Genomic DNA, 15,000 nt, shown 5'->3' with positions numbered 1-15,000 from the left:
ATGCGTAGAACGTTTCGAAGGAAAAAAGCAACAACAGCAACAACACAGCACCCGATGATTAGTAATAGTTTTTATTTTCTCGGTTGTTTTATTTTTTTTTAACGAATTGTTTATCGCGTGACGACATGTACGACCAGGGCGGACGAAACAGCTTGCATGGAAAGTATGGGGCGGTGGGTTGTTTTACCTGCTAATACCTGTCACTCAACTCATACGATCCCGCCCCCAAACCGAAACTCAAGCGCTCTTCTTTTCCCTCCCCTTTTCTTTCTCCACACACACCACACCACCACAACTCCATACCTTTTCCAAGCAACAAAATCACTGCCACCACTACAAGAAGTGGTGCGTAGCGAAAACCCCAGCGCCTTTCCCGTGGCAGTGAGTGCTCAGCGATTGTCGTCTGCTTCAGGCCTCGCGCGCGGCGCGCGCAGCCCTCCATTCACAACGGAACACCCCCTCCGCGCGGCCTCCACACCAATCAACGCCGTCGGTTCAGGTCACATGGCCGCGCGCTGTTTTCAATGTTGGCGAAGTGCCCTTTGCTCGCTTCAGTTTACAACTGGCGACAAGATGGGAGTTTGATGAGCACGGGGTGCGAGGGAATGCCGTGTTTACGCTGTGCCGCTACCATCAGTGGGAATCGTCGTCAGGCCAGGAGAAAGTTTCCGACGTGAGAGCCCTCGGGTTTGGATGATATGATCGTGTACCCAACTCGCGAAAGTCCAGGAGTTCTCTGCACTTGATCTTAGGTCTTCGCTTCGGACTTTTGGCTTCTTCTTCTTCGTCTTCTTCTTCATCTCCACTGCAAGTTTTGTTGTGTGTTGTTGCATGTCACGGTTAGTCAGTGTGGTGTCAAGATTTCAGACCTGAAGGTGTTGAATGTGTTATCGTGTGACGTTGAAGAGTTGTTTTTGTTTCAAGTTACCCTTTTTTTTTTCTCTCTCTCTCTCTCTTTTCTTCTTCTTTTGTGCCTTGCTTGTTCGTGTGTCACTGAGTGGAAAGTGGAAGTATCATGTGAAATCTTCCGAATTCAATCTCCGCTGTGACGGGAAGGAAAAGTGAGCATGGGATTTCATCAAGTTGTGCACTTTGGATACGTACCAGAAAGTGTTCAGCACTGAGTCAAAGTGTGCAGAATGGAAAGAAAAGCCATGGTTAATTGATGATAGTCACAGCGGTTGGTGTCGTGCCAGGTTTCTCTTCTCTTCATCAGAAAAAAGGGAATTTCCAACAACAAAAATCAGTCTGAAAAGACAACACCAAAAACAACAACAACAACAACAAATTGCCTCAAAACAACACCACCAACATCAAAAACAACAAAAACAGGTTGTCTAAAACAACAGCAACAGCAACAACACTTTTGTCAAAAACAAACCCGACAACAACTGCAGTGACACCAGACCACCAACAACACCAACAACGACGACGACAACCCAGACAACCCCACTACCACCACCAGCGGCCTCCGCCACGATGTTGGCGTGGAGGGGGGGAGGGGGGTCAACGTGGTGATGCCAGGCTGGCGACGACGCTTCGGATGCCGACGCCGTGAAGTGGTCACCATGACAACGGTCAGCTGTGTCGCTCTGCTGTGCGTCTACTCTCTGGCCCTCACCTGGTGCCTGGCCCTCCCCCGCCTCTCCCCGGGGGACGGGATCGGGGGGGCTCTACCCGTGGACGGTGCACCCCACGAGCCCTCCTCCCCCGACGTCATCGCTGCCAGAAAGCTGCACTTTGACCCAGCAGCTCCGCGCGGAGCCGGTGGAGGAGCTTCGTTCAACAACAACAACAATGCAGGGTCATTTTTAGTAGCAGCACCAGCAGCAGTGGCATCGTCGTCGTCGTCATCGTCGTCGTCTCAAAGAGGTGGTGGTGGTGGTGGTGGTAAAGTGAGTAGTGGTGGGGGTGGTGGGGGTGCCGGAGGAGGTGGCGGTGGTGGGGGGAGCAATTCGATACAGCGGCATCACAGAACGCTGCAGTTTTCTCACAACGCTAAAGACGGGTGGTCGGATAATACGGGTACGGTGGTGGGGGACGGACAGGGAAGGAACCACCACCACAATAACAACAACATCAACAACAACAACAAAAGCGGGGTGAAAACGATGCGCCAGAAACGCCCACCCGTCTCCTCCTCCTCAAGGACGGTACCCCGTCAGGACCCCTCCCAGAGGAGACCCGGCGCGGCCGACCCCGCGACCATCTACGTGGAGGAGAGCGAGGATAGCGAGGAGGAGGAGGAGGGAGGGTGGGGAGGCGTCCACCCGGAGCAGAAGGAGTACCGTGACGGTGGTGGTGGTGGTGGTGGGGGGAGGCTCCCGAGGGGGCAGCCGGCGGCTACCCGGCGCCATCATCATCGGGGTGAAGAAGGCGGGTACCCGGGCCCTGCTGGAGTTTCTGCGCCTCCACCCGGACGTGCAGGCCCCGGGACCCGAGCCGCACTTCTTCGACCGCAACTACAACCGTGGGCTGGACTGGTACAGGTGAGTTGTTTTTTTTTTGGAGGGGTGGTTTTTGTTTGTTTTGTTTTGTTTGTTTTCTTTCCTTCACTTTGTGATGGGTTTTTGTTTTATTTTCAAGTTTACTTTACTTTATTTTGTCTGCGAGCAGGCGGAAACAAGTGGTCCGATTGTCGAAAGTAACCGTTAACATTTTTTTTCCATCTATCAACCTACCTACCAACCTGTCAACCCAACCACCTATCTATCTATCTGTCGGTCTATCTATCTATCTATCTATCTATCTACCTGTCTGTCTGTCTATCAATCTATCGATCTGTCTGTCTCTCTACCTATCAACCTGTCTATCTATATATCTGTGTATCAATTTTCGCTGATTGCGATATTGGACAAGTACGTGTAGTAGCAGTACGTACATGTGGTTGTCAGTTTACGAGGGTCTGTTCCAAGATATTGTCGAACGACATGAATTTGTGTGGGATGTTTTGCTGCGAAGCAGCACACTGATCACACACACACACACACACACACACACACACACACACACACACACACACACACACACACACACACACTCTCTCTCTCTCTCTCTCTCTCTCTTCGCACGCACGCACATAACACACACACACACACACTCTTCGCACGCACGCACAGAACACACACACACACACACACACACACACACACACTATAAATGGTCTGAAAATCGTGTCGGCGCTCGAATCGTTTACCCATGGTGTGTGTGTGTGTGTGTGTGTGTGTGTGTGTGAAGGAGAGAGAGAGAGAGAGAGAGAGAGAGAGAGAGAGAGAGTGTGTGCCTTGGGCAGAAGCACTTACGCACAGTACTCACTGTTTTCCTGTAGTTTACAGACTCGCAGAGATATGAAAGCTCACGCACGACACGACTGACAAACTTGGAAGACTATGGAGAAGCTCTTACATAAGTATGATCTGTGTTGTACAAACGTTCCCTGCTGCACGAAGACTGCGCTTGGTTCAGATCGCAGTTTGTCGACTCAAGTGTTGCTGCGGTTGTTGGTCATTCTGGTGTTGTTTTTGTTGTGCATGATACAATACAATCTCTGTTCTTTAATGTAACGAAAGATGTTTAGCAGGAACGGTTTTCTAAACACACTCGCGTTTAACTTAAAATATAATATTCTGTGGAAAACGGGTACAGCATGGATCTGACCGATAACATTTTTATCTGTGTTGAATACTGTGTTCACATCATGATATCTCTGGCTGACCAAACGTTCAGAGTATTTAGTCTGTGCGATTGTTTGCCCAATGTTTGATTAGTTACTATTTTTCTCCTCCCCTCTTTTTCTCTATTTTTGAATTTCTTAGAATTTATCCTCAATACTGTAATATATATGTGGTGACAATAAATTCTTTTTCGTGTTGATATTGATAGTGCTAGTAGCATTATCTTAATTTGTTTGTAAATCCGTTTGTTTTCTTTTTTCTTTTTCTGTTATGAAAAAGTTTGTTGGTATTTGACATAATTATTTAATGATGATATGGTTCATCAGCCCGTCATCACGTTGAATTCGAAAGTAGGTATATATATATATATATATGTGTGTGTGTGTGTGTGTGTGTGTGTGTGTGTGTGTGTGTGTGTACAACTTTGTGATCACATAGAAGCTTTAAGCTTGCTGGTGCTCTTCAATTGCGTTTGCTTGAACTGTTGAACAAGTTAATTAAGATCATTTAAACCAACCTTCTGCCCTCGTGTTTAAATAGACCACATGTCCGATGGGTCGAAAAGAAATTTGAAATAAGGAACGGCTTCATTTGTTAATGATTTCAAACTGTTTCTCAGTCTTCACTAGTCCTTAGTCTTCAGCGGTTCTTACATATCTTTGTCTTCACTAGTTTTTAGTTTTCGCTACTTCCTGCTCTTCGCTCGTTCTCAGTCTTCGCCATTTGTCAGTTTTCGCCATTTGAACAGGTCTCAGTTTTCGCTACTTCTCAGTGTCCGCTATTTCTCGGTCGCTGTGCGTCTCAAAAAAAAAAAAAAAAAAAAAAAAAAAAAAAAGAAAAAAAAAGAAAAAAAAAAAAAAAGAAAGAAAAAAAAGATAAGATGAAATAAAACAAGTATTATGTGTTTCTGTGTGGGTGGTGTATACATGTACATGTGTGTCATGTGTGTGTGTGTGTGCATGTGCGTGTGTGCATGTGCGCGCGCGTGTGCAAATGCGTGTACGCGCACACCGACTGAAGTGTGACTGCATGCGAAGTGCATTTTGTTTCTTCTTCTTCTTCTTCTTCTTCTCTCTTTTTTTTTCGTTTGTGGCCTGCAGCTCCAGTCCCACGTTCAAACATATATATTCATACCTGTACGAGAAGGCGTTTACATACATGTATGACCGTTTTGACTGATCCTATGTCGAGAGCCTATGCTCCGTTTTGTATTGTGTTCAAACTTCAAAACAGGCGCGATCGAGGCTGTAGTTTTCCGCCAGTGAGAGATAAGAAGCGAGGGAACAATGGCGCCGATAACACTTCAGCTTGTTCAGGTGTTGATCAGCCTGCTTTCAAGTCCCACGCTGTCGTCTGTGTGTGTGTGTGTGTGTGTGTGTGTGTGTGTGTGTGTGTGTGTGTGTGTGTGTGTGTGTGTGTGTGTGTGTGCGTGTGTGTGTGTGTGTGTGCGCGTGGAGTGCCCAGTTCCCCAGATGTAACGTTTACCTGTGAATCCGCCACCCGATTTACCCGCACTTCAGGTGAAAGGAGCTCAAAGAGGTTGGAAAGAGAGAAGGGTCTGGGTGTTAGCTGGGTCTCTAAGGTGTTAGAAGGATGATTCATCTTACACTGAAGTCTTTTGTTTCGCTTTTTATCGGTTGAGGATACAGATACGCGAAGCTGACTGATTGGTTTAAAAATAATTTCAAGTAAGTGAGAAAAAAAGAAAAAAGAAAAAAAAAAAAAGAAAAAAAAAGAAGGAAAAACAGAACAACCGCCCTTGAAAAACAACAATGACAACAGCAGCAGCAACGACAAAAGCACCCACAGCAGAATTTTAGCTGATTGATATAAAAACATATTGTTAATGTTATGTCTGTGTGTGCTATATATACATGTACAATTCCATTTATTTATATATTTATTTATATGTATTGCTTATAAATCTATTCATTCGCTTATTCTTTGTATTTTTATTATTTCACAAATTTATGTGTATTTTTTGTGTTTTTTATGTATCTTTTTTTAAAATATATATTTTCTTTCCTTGCTCTGTATTCTGTTCATTTATGTGTTTTCTTTCTTTCGGAAATGGTCTTTATCGTGTCGCATTAAAACTGAGTATGCGATATTGTGAAACTAGCAATTGAATCGTGTGTGTGTGTGTGTGTGTGTGTGTGTGTGTGTGTGTGTGCGCGCGCGCGTATGTATGTGTGTGTGTGTATGTGTGTGTGTGTGTGAGTGTGTGTCTGTGTGTGTGTCTGTGTGTGTGTGTGTGAAGCGTGTCATTTTTGTCCCCAGTCCGATGAGAAACGATAAAAGCCAAAACTTGGACAGAATGAGAAAAGTTTCTGCTTTTCCTCATTAAAAAGTCGGGGCCGCCAAAAAGTGGTCATAATAATGCCCATATTTCATCGAACTTTTAAAATTTTGAAAACCTACACTCACTCAAGGGATGAGGATGGTAGAGTGGGTGGGGGGAGGGGGAGAGAGAGCTCAGGTCGTAGAGAAAGGAAGTTTGTGTGTGAATGCGAGTGCGTTTATGAGCGTGTGCCTGTGTGTATGTGAGTGTGTGAGTGCGTGTATGTATGCGCAAACGCCTGCGTATTTTAATCAATGATAACGTGAAGCGAAACTGAAACACAAGGTTCGCTTTGTTAACAATCGAATGTCAGAATCTAATTTTCTTTTTTGCCAGACTTGACCAAAAGTTCTTTTGAATGTGTTAAAACAATTCCAATATGTTGTTTGTCATTGCAGAAGGTTTGCTGCGTAGTCCTATGGGACGTTTGTTATAGTTGTTTGATGTAGGCTTTTATAACGTTTCCATTTTCCCTAGCGTTGTCTCTCCCTATTCACCCTCCACACATATGCACTTTTACCCCTCCCCCTCCCACAACCCCTACCCCCACGGTTTTTTTCCCCGTCAAATATCACTTCAAGTGGAAAGACGTTAAACTGAACACACACACACACACACACACACACACACACACACACACACACACACACACACACACACACACACACACACACATACATACATACATACATGTATAACTTCAATGATTTCCTCCTCTCATCTCATAGGTCAGCACTTTCCACTTCGGTGTGCAGAAGATTACCAGTGTTCCATGGTGTCCGAGGCCTACCCAGTCACTGTTGGTATTATACATACTTCTGGGTTATGTCGGAGGGGATTAAATTAAAGCTTCTATTCGTGTGCGAACCCTTATGAATGTCTGCGGGACTCTCTGGTCCCCTGCTCGACAGTGAAGTTAAATAATCGATTTAACTGACCATGGTGTGGTATACAATAAGACTATTGTGGTTGTGGTGAGGTGAAGTCAAGTCGCCAAGATCATTTGAACACTGTCAGGACTGTTCGGGTTACGCAAGTGTGTGTGTGTGTGTGTGTGTGTGTGTGTGTGTGTGTGTGTGTGTGTGTGTGGAGGGAGGTCTTGTGTGTATGTGTGTGTGTGAGAGAGAGAGAGAGAGAGAGAGAGAGAGTGTGTGTGTGAGAGTGTGTGTGTGTGTGTGTGTGTTGGGAAGACGTGTTTACAAAAGATCTTAGTGAGGATACGTGCTTCGAAAGCTTAAACATTTTTTTTATTTTCTTTATTTTTAAAGCCTTGAGTATCTTTCAGTGTGTTGTCAGAATTGTTTCCTTCTGTTTCTCTTTTCCGATTGCCTGTCTTTCTTTCTCGGTTCCTGTGTTTTATGTTCAAGTGAGTGTGTGAGTGCGCGCGCGCGTGTCTGTGTATGTGTGTGTGTGTGTGTGTGTGTGTGTGTGTGTGTGTTTGTGTGTGTTTGAAACACACACACACACACACACACACACACACACACACACACACAGAGGGGGGGCGATGGTGCGGGGGGGGGTATCATTATCATTTCCCATCCTGATGTGACATTTATTCCTTGCCCATTTTTGCTTTAACAAGACGGGAAACGTAATCTCTCTCTCTGTCTCTCTCTCAATATATATTCATACACACACACACACACACACACACACACACACACACACACACACACACATTTGTGTGTATGTGTGTTCCCTCTGCATTAGTGCGTGTGTTCTGGGTTAATTACCATATGACATTAATGGATGTATGCATTCCCTTTTTGTTTGATGAAGTAGATTTTGACCGTGTACCGAGTGAACTACAGTGCTTTTGACAGTTGAAACCATGTACTCTAGGAGTAAAAAAAAAAAAAAAAAAAAAAGAAAAAAAAGGGGGAAACTGTTTTGTTTTCTGAAAGTTCATGAGTAATTTGCTTTCAGATTCATTTTTGACTCACTTGTGTAAACAAAGTGAGTCTATGTTTTAACCCGGTCTTCGGTTGTCTGTGTGTGTGTGTGTGTGTTTGTCTGTGTGTCTGTGTGTCCGTGGTAAACTTTAACATTGACATTTTCTCTGCAAACACTTTGTCAGTTGACACCAAATTAGGCATAAAAATAGGAAAAATTCAGTTCTTTCCAGTCATCTTGTTTAAAACAATACTGCACCTCTGGGATGGGCAAAAAATAAAAATGAAAAGAAGCCTAATTATATGCAAACTGCATTTACTGTTATATTTATATTTTTTGTATTCTCTAAACTTGGCACTTTGACCTCTTATTCTGACACAACAAGTAGAGGAGTCATTATTATCATTTTTTGTTCAAACAGGAACTTCTTTTGCTAAGCATGGAAGTTTTATTTATTTTGCAAACGTTTTGGCGCAGAGTGTAAAAAAGGGAAATTACTCTGTAATTAATGTTAGGGGACTTAATTTATCACAAGTGAGTCTTGAAGGCCTTGCCTCTCTTGTTCAGTCAGGAAATGACCGAGGAGTTGTGTGCCTTTTGAAAATCTGGCACACTTCATGTTGTGCAAGGAATGTTGTGTGGCTTTGTAACACAATATTAAAACGATGCTTTCCTGTATGAATACTTCCGATCAATTTCTTTTCTTGCAGTTGCAGTTTTGCAAGTTAGAGAAAACAATAACAAGAAACTACGAAGATATTATTGTTGGATGTGTGTCTCGTTTCATTTTTCGCTGTCACATGTTTCTGTTGTTGTTGTTGTTGTTGTTCTAATATATATATATATATATATATATATATATATATATATATATATATGTTTGTGGAGTTTCTGTTAACTTCATCGTGTCAGCCAACACTTTTTTCTTTCTTCTTTTCTTTTTTTCATTTCTCTTTTCTTCATTCATTTATATTCTTTCATCCATCCTTTCTTCCCTTCCGCCCCATTCATGAATGACTTTTAACGATACGCTGAATGCATGAGAGAAAGAATGCAGAAAGAATGCAGTCCTGTGAATTCCTTTCTTTTTTTCTTTTTTTTTCTTGTCTCTCCATCTTTTCTTCGTCTCTTCTTTTCTTTTCCTTTCTCTCTTTCAAACAGGCAGGATCCTGTGTCGAAGACACCCAACCACACCCTTATCTTTCTCCGCCCCCACCCCCCACCCCCACCCCCTCACCCCACCCTCCCACCTTCCCTTTCAATTGAGTTCAGGCCGAACAAGTCAAGACTACAATTGAAGCTACATAGCTAATTATATGTACGCCTTTCTAACCTGATCTCCCCCTCCCCAGCCCCCCACTCACTCCCCCTTTCTCTCTCTCTCTTTCTTTCTCAACTTCAGGGGGGACAACTGTCATTATCCCCACCGCGACTGCGTGTATATGTCTAGTGAGGCGCTGCCGCCTTTCCTTTATTTTTATTTCTTTTTTCTTTTTTTTTCTTTTCAAGCTCTCTTTCAGAAAGTTTGGGAAGATTTTCTTTCATACCCCTTCTCCCCCTATCTCGCGACCCCCACCTCCCCCACCTCACCTACCCCCCTCCCCAAACTCTCCCTCGCATACCGATCTCTGATAGAAGCAGCAGCACTGAGTCTACACTTCTTCCTTTCCTTCGGGTATTATGAAACTATTGAAAAGTTGTAGATTGTTCTGGGTCGCCATAAGAAATGACAGGGGGATGTGGAGTCTAGGGAGTGAGTGAGTGAGTGAGTGGGGGTGGGTGGGTGTGTGGGTGGTGGGAAGTAGGAAGCACTGAAGGGGGGTTGGGTTGGGTTGGGGTGGGTGGGTGGGTGGGTGGTGGGACTATAGGAACTCAAAGTAAACTTTTTTTTTATTTTAATTTTTTTTTTTTTTTACCATTCCTTCCTCATTTCCCCTTCCCTGCTCTTTCTTTCCTGCTCCTCCCCACCCTCCACCCCCACCTCCAACCACCACATCTCACATCCCTTCTTCTCCTTCCCTCTTCCAGCCCTCCTTCTCGACGGGGGGGTCGGGATAGGGCGTCGGGGGTGGGAGTGCGGGTGGTTACGGGTGGATGTCAGTTTTTTTTGTTTTTTGTTGTTGTTTTTTTTTAAATACCATACTCTTGCAACCTGCCGCCACCAAATTGCAGTTGTGGGTTGATAGTGTTCCGGGGCTACCTCCTCTGACTCTGTTCACTACTGCTGCCAATATTATAATGGTGGGAGGTGAGGGAGGGAGAGGAGCGGGTTGGGGATGGGGTGGGTGGGGCTTTCGCTCTTTGCCTGTGGTTGTCGGCAGCCATGTAATTTGCACTGCCGTCAGGCGCTGCATGGTGGTATGGTATGGGGGGGGGGGGGGGGGGGGGGGGGGGGGGGGGGGGGAAGAGGGTGAGAGATAGCCGGGAGACATCATCAGGCTCCACTAGAGAGAATAGGAAAAGGAAGGGGAGGGGGGCGGAGAGAGAATGTGTGTGTGTGTGTGTGTGTCATAGTGGAGAGAGAGAGAGAGAGAGAAGAATATGTCGTTTTCGTCTGCACCCTACCACACCCTTCCTCTATTTCTCTCTTTCAACACGTACGCACGCACACACATGCACACACACACACACACACACACACACACACACACACACACGCACGCACGCACGCACACACACACGCACACACAAACACAAGTTTCAAGTTTTAATTATCCTTTCACTCCTATTGGAGTATGGAGGATTACTGCAAAATAAACTTTTCATGCCCAGAACAAACATTTCCAAATACACAGCAATGTCACATAAAAGTTGAGAAAACACAAATATCTTTTAACTCCAAAAGTATAACTTGGCAACATTTGCAAATCTAATCATCTTACTTACAGCTAAAATGACTTTTTTGCCTCCTTTGAGCATATTACAAAAATTAAAAACCGATTTTGGAGACAAATATTTTTTAGGAACATTCTATTTCGTAACTGATCATAATTGGGACATTCCATTATAAAATGAAACTCATCACCAATCACAGACATGTTACAAACCTTACAAAGCCGTAACTCTCGTGGTATGCCTTTGTGTCTCCCTGTTTCTATTTCCGTGGATACTCCGATTCCAAAGCGGGGGCGCACAACGACGAGGCCAGCGCTCCATATAGACTTGTATTTTTTAAGTGTCCTTTTCCCCTGTTTTTCTTCAGCTCCCACCCACTCCCATGGTTAAAGTCTAAAAGGCCCCCATAGCCTTCTTGCGGCCATCAGGGCATGATGCAGTGATTTCATATATATATATATATATATATATATATATATATATATATATATATATATATATATATATGTGTGTGTGTGTGTGTGTGTGTGTGTGTGTACATATATATATATATATATATATATATATATATATACACACATCCACTAGATCCACTATGTCTATAGGGCTCGCCATACGGGGAGCGGGTCCCAATCCTCTCTCTCTCTCTCTCTCTCTCTCTCTCTATATATATATATATATATAATATCCACTAGATCTATAGGGCTTGCCATAGGAAGAACGGGTCCCTATCCTCTCCTTCCACCATTTTGATTTAACCTTCCCCAACCCCCGAACATAAGGTACTCTATTCACACCTGGAGTGAGTGGAGTCAATGGGCCAGGAAAACAATTGGATGCATTTTCCTAATCGGATGAATAAAGATGTCTTGTCTTGTATTGTATTGTATTGCCCCCGAAAACGGAGGATGGCTGCCTACATGGCGGGGGTAAAAAAAAACAACGGTCATACACGTAAAAGCCCACTCGCGCAGTTGTTTTCGAGTGAACGTGGGAGTTGCAGTCCACGAACGAAGAAGAAGAAGAAATATTGTGTTGCGTTGCGTTGCGTTGCGTTGCGTTGCATTGTATTGTATTGGAGTCTAGTGCCTTTCCCAAGGACACAACACCGTGGCGAGGCAGGGGGACATTGAACCCTTTACTTACCACTGGCGCCTCCACTCTTGTGGTCATGCCGGGCCAAATCACTTTGTACGATGCGAGAGAGAGAGATAGAGAATGAATGAATGAATCTTTATTTATTTTCCAGCGGTGAAGACATTAGCACTTTGGCCGACTTACACATCTGCCGTTGATTTAAGAGATACACAAACACATATGCATATAAATGTTGCTATACTTAATGCATGTATAATGTACAAGTATAGCACAGCGTCAGACTGAGAGACACAACATCGCTCACATCTGTACGAAACGGAAGCGAGTAACACACACGCACACACGTACACACACACACACACACACGTACACACACACACACTAATACACACACACACCAAGGGAAAAACAACAACAACAACAAAACCCTAGCATGAATGCTACACATGAATGATTCAAGTGAAATTAACACAGAAAAGTAATGATAAAATTTAAAACACAGATGTAAGAGACATAAGAAATAGCAAATAAGGCGATGGGAAATAGGGATATGGACAGATGGACATATTATGAGAATGACAGACAGACAGAGAGAGAGAGAGAGAGACGGAGACAGACAGAGAGAGGAGTGCAGACATTATTTTACAAGAGGACGCCAGAGGCCTGGACTGGACAGTGTGTAACTGGACACGACGGACACTCGAGTGTCCAGAGCGGTCATCAAGGGTTATTGACTGGCCAGTGGTTGGTTGATAGCAGTCAGTATAGTATAGTACCCCAGGCAAACGCGGTTTACAGGGAGTGGTGGTGGGGGTGGGGGGGGGGGTGGGGGTGGGGGGATTTTGTCCTGTGGGGATGTTGGTGGTGGGTGGTGGGATTTTTTTGTTTGTTTGCTTGTTGTTGTTGTTGTTGGTGGTGGTGGTGGTGGTGGTGGTGGTTGTGTGGTGTGTGTGTGTGTGTGTGTGTGTGTGTGTGTGTGTGTGTGTGTGTGTGTGAGAGAGAGTGGTTTGTGTTAACACTTAATATTAATAATTATGCAGTGTCATCCAGCGAGGGTCAGGGTAAGTGGTGTGTGTAGTGTGTGTGTAGTGTGTGTGTGTATAGTGTGTTGTGTGTGTGTGTGTGTAGTGTGTGTAATGTGTGTAGTGTGTAGTGTGTGTGTAGTGTGTGTGTGTGTGGGGGGGGGGGCGTGTAGTGTGTGTGTGTGTGAGAGAGAGAGAGAGAGAGAGAGAGAGAGAGAGAGAGAGAGAAGGCTCTAAAAATCAATTCCCTGGGGGTGGGGGGCAGGGGGCGTGGATCTGGCCTGTGGAGAGACATGATTTACACAGCTTGCACTGTCGTCTGTGTCCTGTCCTTTTGATCCCCCTGACCTCATCATTGGCTACTTTCTCATCAAGCCTTGTCCGCTGCCGTGTCAGGGCTGCCTGGGCTTGTGAAATGAGAGAGGCGGGAGAGGAGAGAGAGATGGGGGAGAGAGAAAGACAGAGAGAGGGGAAAGGAGGGAGAGAGACAGAGAGAGGGGAGAGGAGAGAGAGGGGGAGAGGAGAGAGAGAGACAGAGAGAGGGAGAGGAGAAAGAGAGAGATGAGAGAGAGAGGGGGGGGAGACAGAAAGAGAGACAGAGAGGGGAGAGGAGAAAAAGAGAGAGAGAGAGAGGGGGGGGGTGAGAGACAGAGAGAGGGAGAGGCACAGAGAGAGAGAGAGTAGACAGGGAGGGACACTGATACTCAGCTGGTTGGTTGGTTGGTTCAGACAACGTATACTGTCTGTACAGTGAAGTATGATTCGATTTATGTACTTTCTGGCATTACTTCGCGCACACACACACATACATACACACACATATACACACCACCCCCAGCACACTCTCACCCATTCACCCACTCCCTCTCTATCCCTCTCTCCTCCCTATCTTTCTCTCAAACACACACACACACACACACACACACACACACACACACACACACACACACACACACTATACACACACACACACACATACTACACACCGCACACCACACACTACACACCACACCACACCACATCACACACACACACACACACACACACACACACACACACACACACACACACACACACTCTCACTCTTTCCCCACCCACCCCAGCCCCCACCGCCCCACACACGGACAAAACAGCACAAGACAATACAAGTCCCCCTTGTCATACGTGGTGGTCCCGCGCTACTATCTCACCGGCCCCATCTTGTAGCTGTAGCTGATCATCAGACACGTGTCTCCCGTACTTTCTAATCGCTCCACCCAACGGACCACCACCACGCCGACCCTTATCTGTTGGCCTGTCGTCGCCGCTTTCTCCCGGGGTCCGCGGATCGGATCGGGTCGGGTCGGGTCGCCGACGCCGACGTAGAAGGACCCCTTGCCCAACCGCCTCAAGCCGACAGCGATGAGACATGGTAGGATGGAAACGGAGCAGAGAGTTCTGGCTGTCTGTCTGTCCGATCGCTACTATTACTAGTAGTAGTATTATTGTCATTTCGCTTGTTCGCCCGTTTTTAGTTCCCGTTTCGCCTATTCAGTCTCTCTCTCTACTACTCTCTGTCGCTTCCCCCTTTATGATTCTCTGTTTCTGTCTCTGTCTGTCTGTCCGTCTGTCTGTCTGTCTGTGTGCCCCCCTCACACACACACACACACACACACACACACACACACACACACACACACACACATACATACACACACACATACACATACACACACACACACACACACACACACACACACACACACACACACACACACACACACACACACACACACACACACACACATCACAGCCTGAACAGGCGAAACAGGACAAGAGTCAGACTCTCAAGAGGCCGCTGAAGATGGCGGCATGATCAAAGAGGAGGTGAAACGGGACTATAGGTGAATGGGGCCTTACCGCGAACCGTTGGACGCTATTTGTGTGTTTGTGGCAGAAAGTTAGTGGGTGTGTACACATGATTTTTATTTTATTATATATAATACATATACACACCTCTCTCAGCAGACAGGGCAATGATAAAGCCAGCCTTTTTTTTTTCCAGACGTGCTGGACGGTCACATAAAAGGCAAACATCAAGAAGTCTTCAGTGCCCAATGAGTGCTGTATTGTCTTTTACTGTCATTACATGTCC

General features: G+C 45.4%; 1 protein-coding gene across 1 annotated transcript in view; it reads left to right on the top strand.

Moving 5' to 3' along the window:
• Positions 1–1,568: 1,568 nt before the first annotated feature.
• LOC143288613 (heparan sulfate glucosamine 3-O-sulfotransferase 6-like) overlaps positions 1,569–15,000 on the top strand; it is a 156,495-nt gene continuing 143,063 nt past the window's right edge. Inside the window, exons 1-2 of the mRNA XM_076597303.1 lie at positions 1,569–1,767; positions 2,111–2,489. Of these exons, the coding sequence (XP_076453418.1) occupies positions 1,569–1,767; positions 2,111–2,489 (578 nt within the window). The remainder of the gene's footprint in view (positions 1,768–2,110; positions 2,490–15,000) is intronic.

This window comes from Babylonia areolata, chromosome 1 (genome assembly GCF_041734735.1).
Source record: "Babylonia areolata isolate BAREFJ2019XMU chromosome 1, ASM4173473v1, whole genome shotgun sequence".
Classification (NCBI taxonomy): Eukaryota; Metazoa; Mollusca; class Gastropoda; order Neogastropoda; family Buccinidae; genus Babylonia; species Babylonia areolata.
The sequence above is the reverse complement of the archived record's forward strand: the minus strand, read 5'-3'. Positions and strand labels throughout refer to the sequence as shown.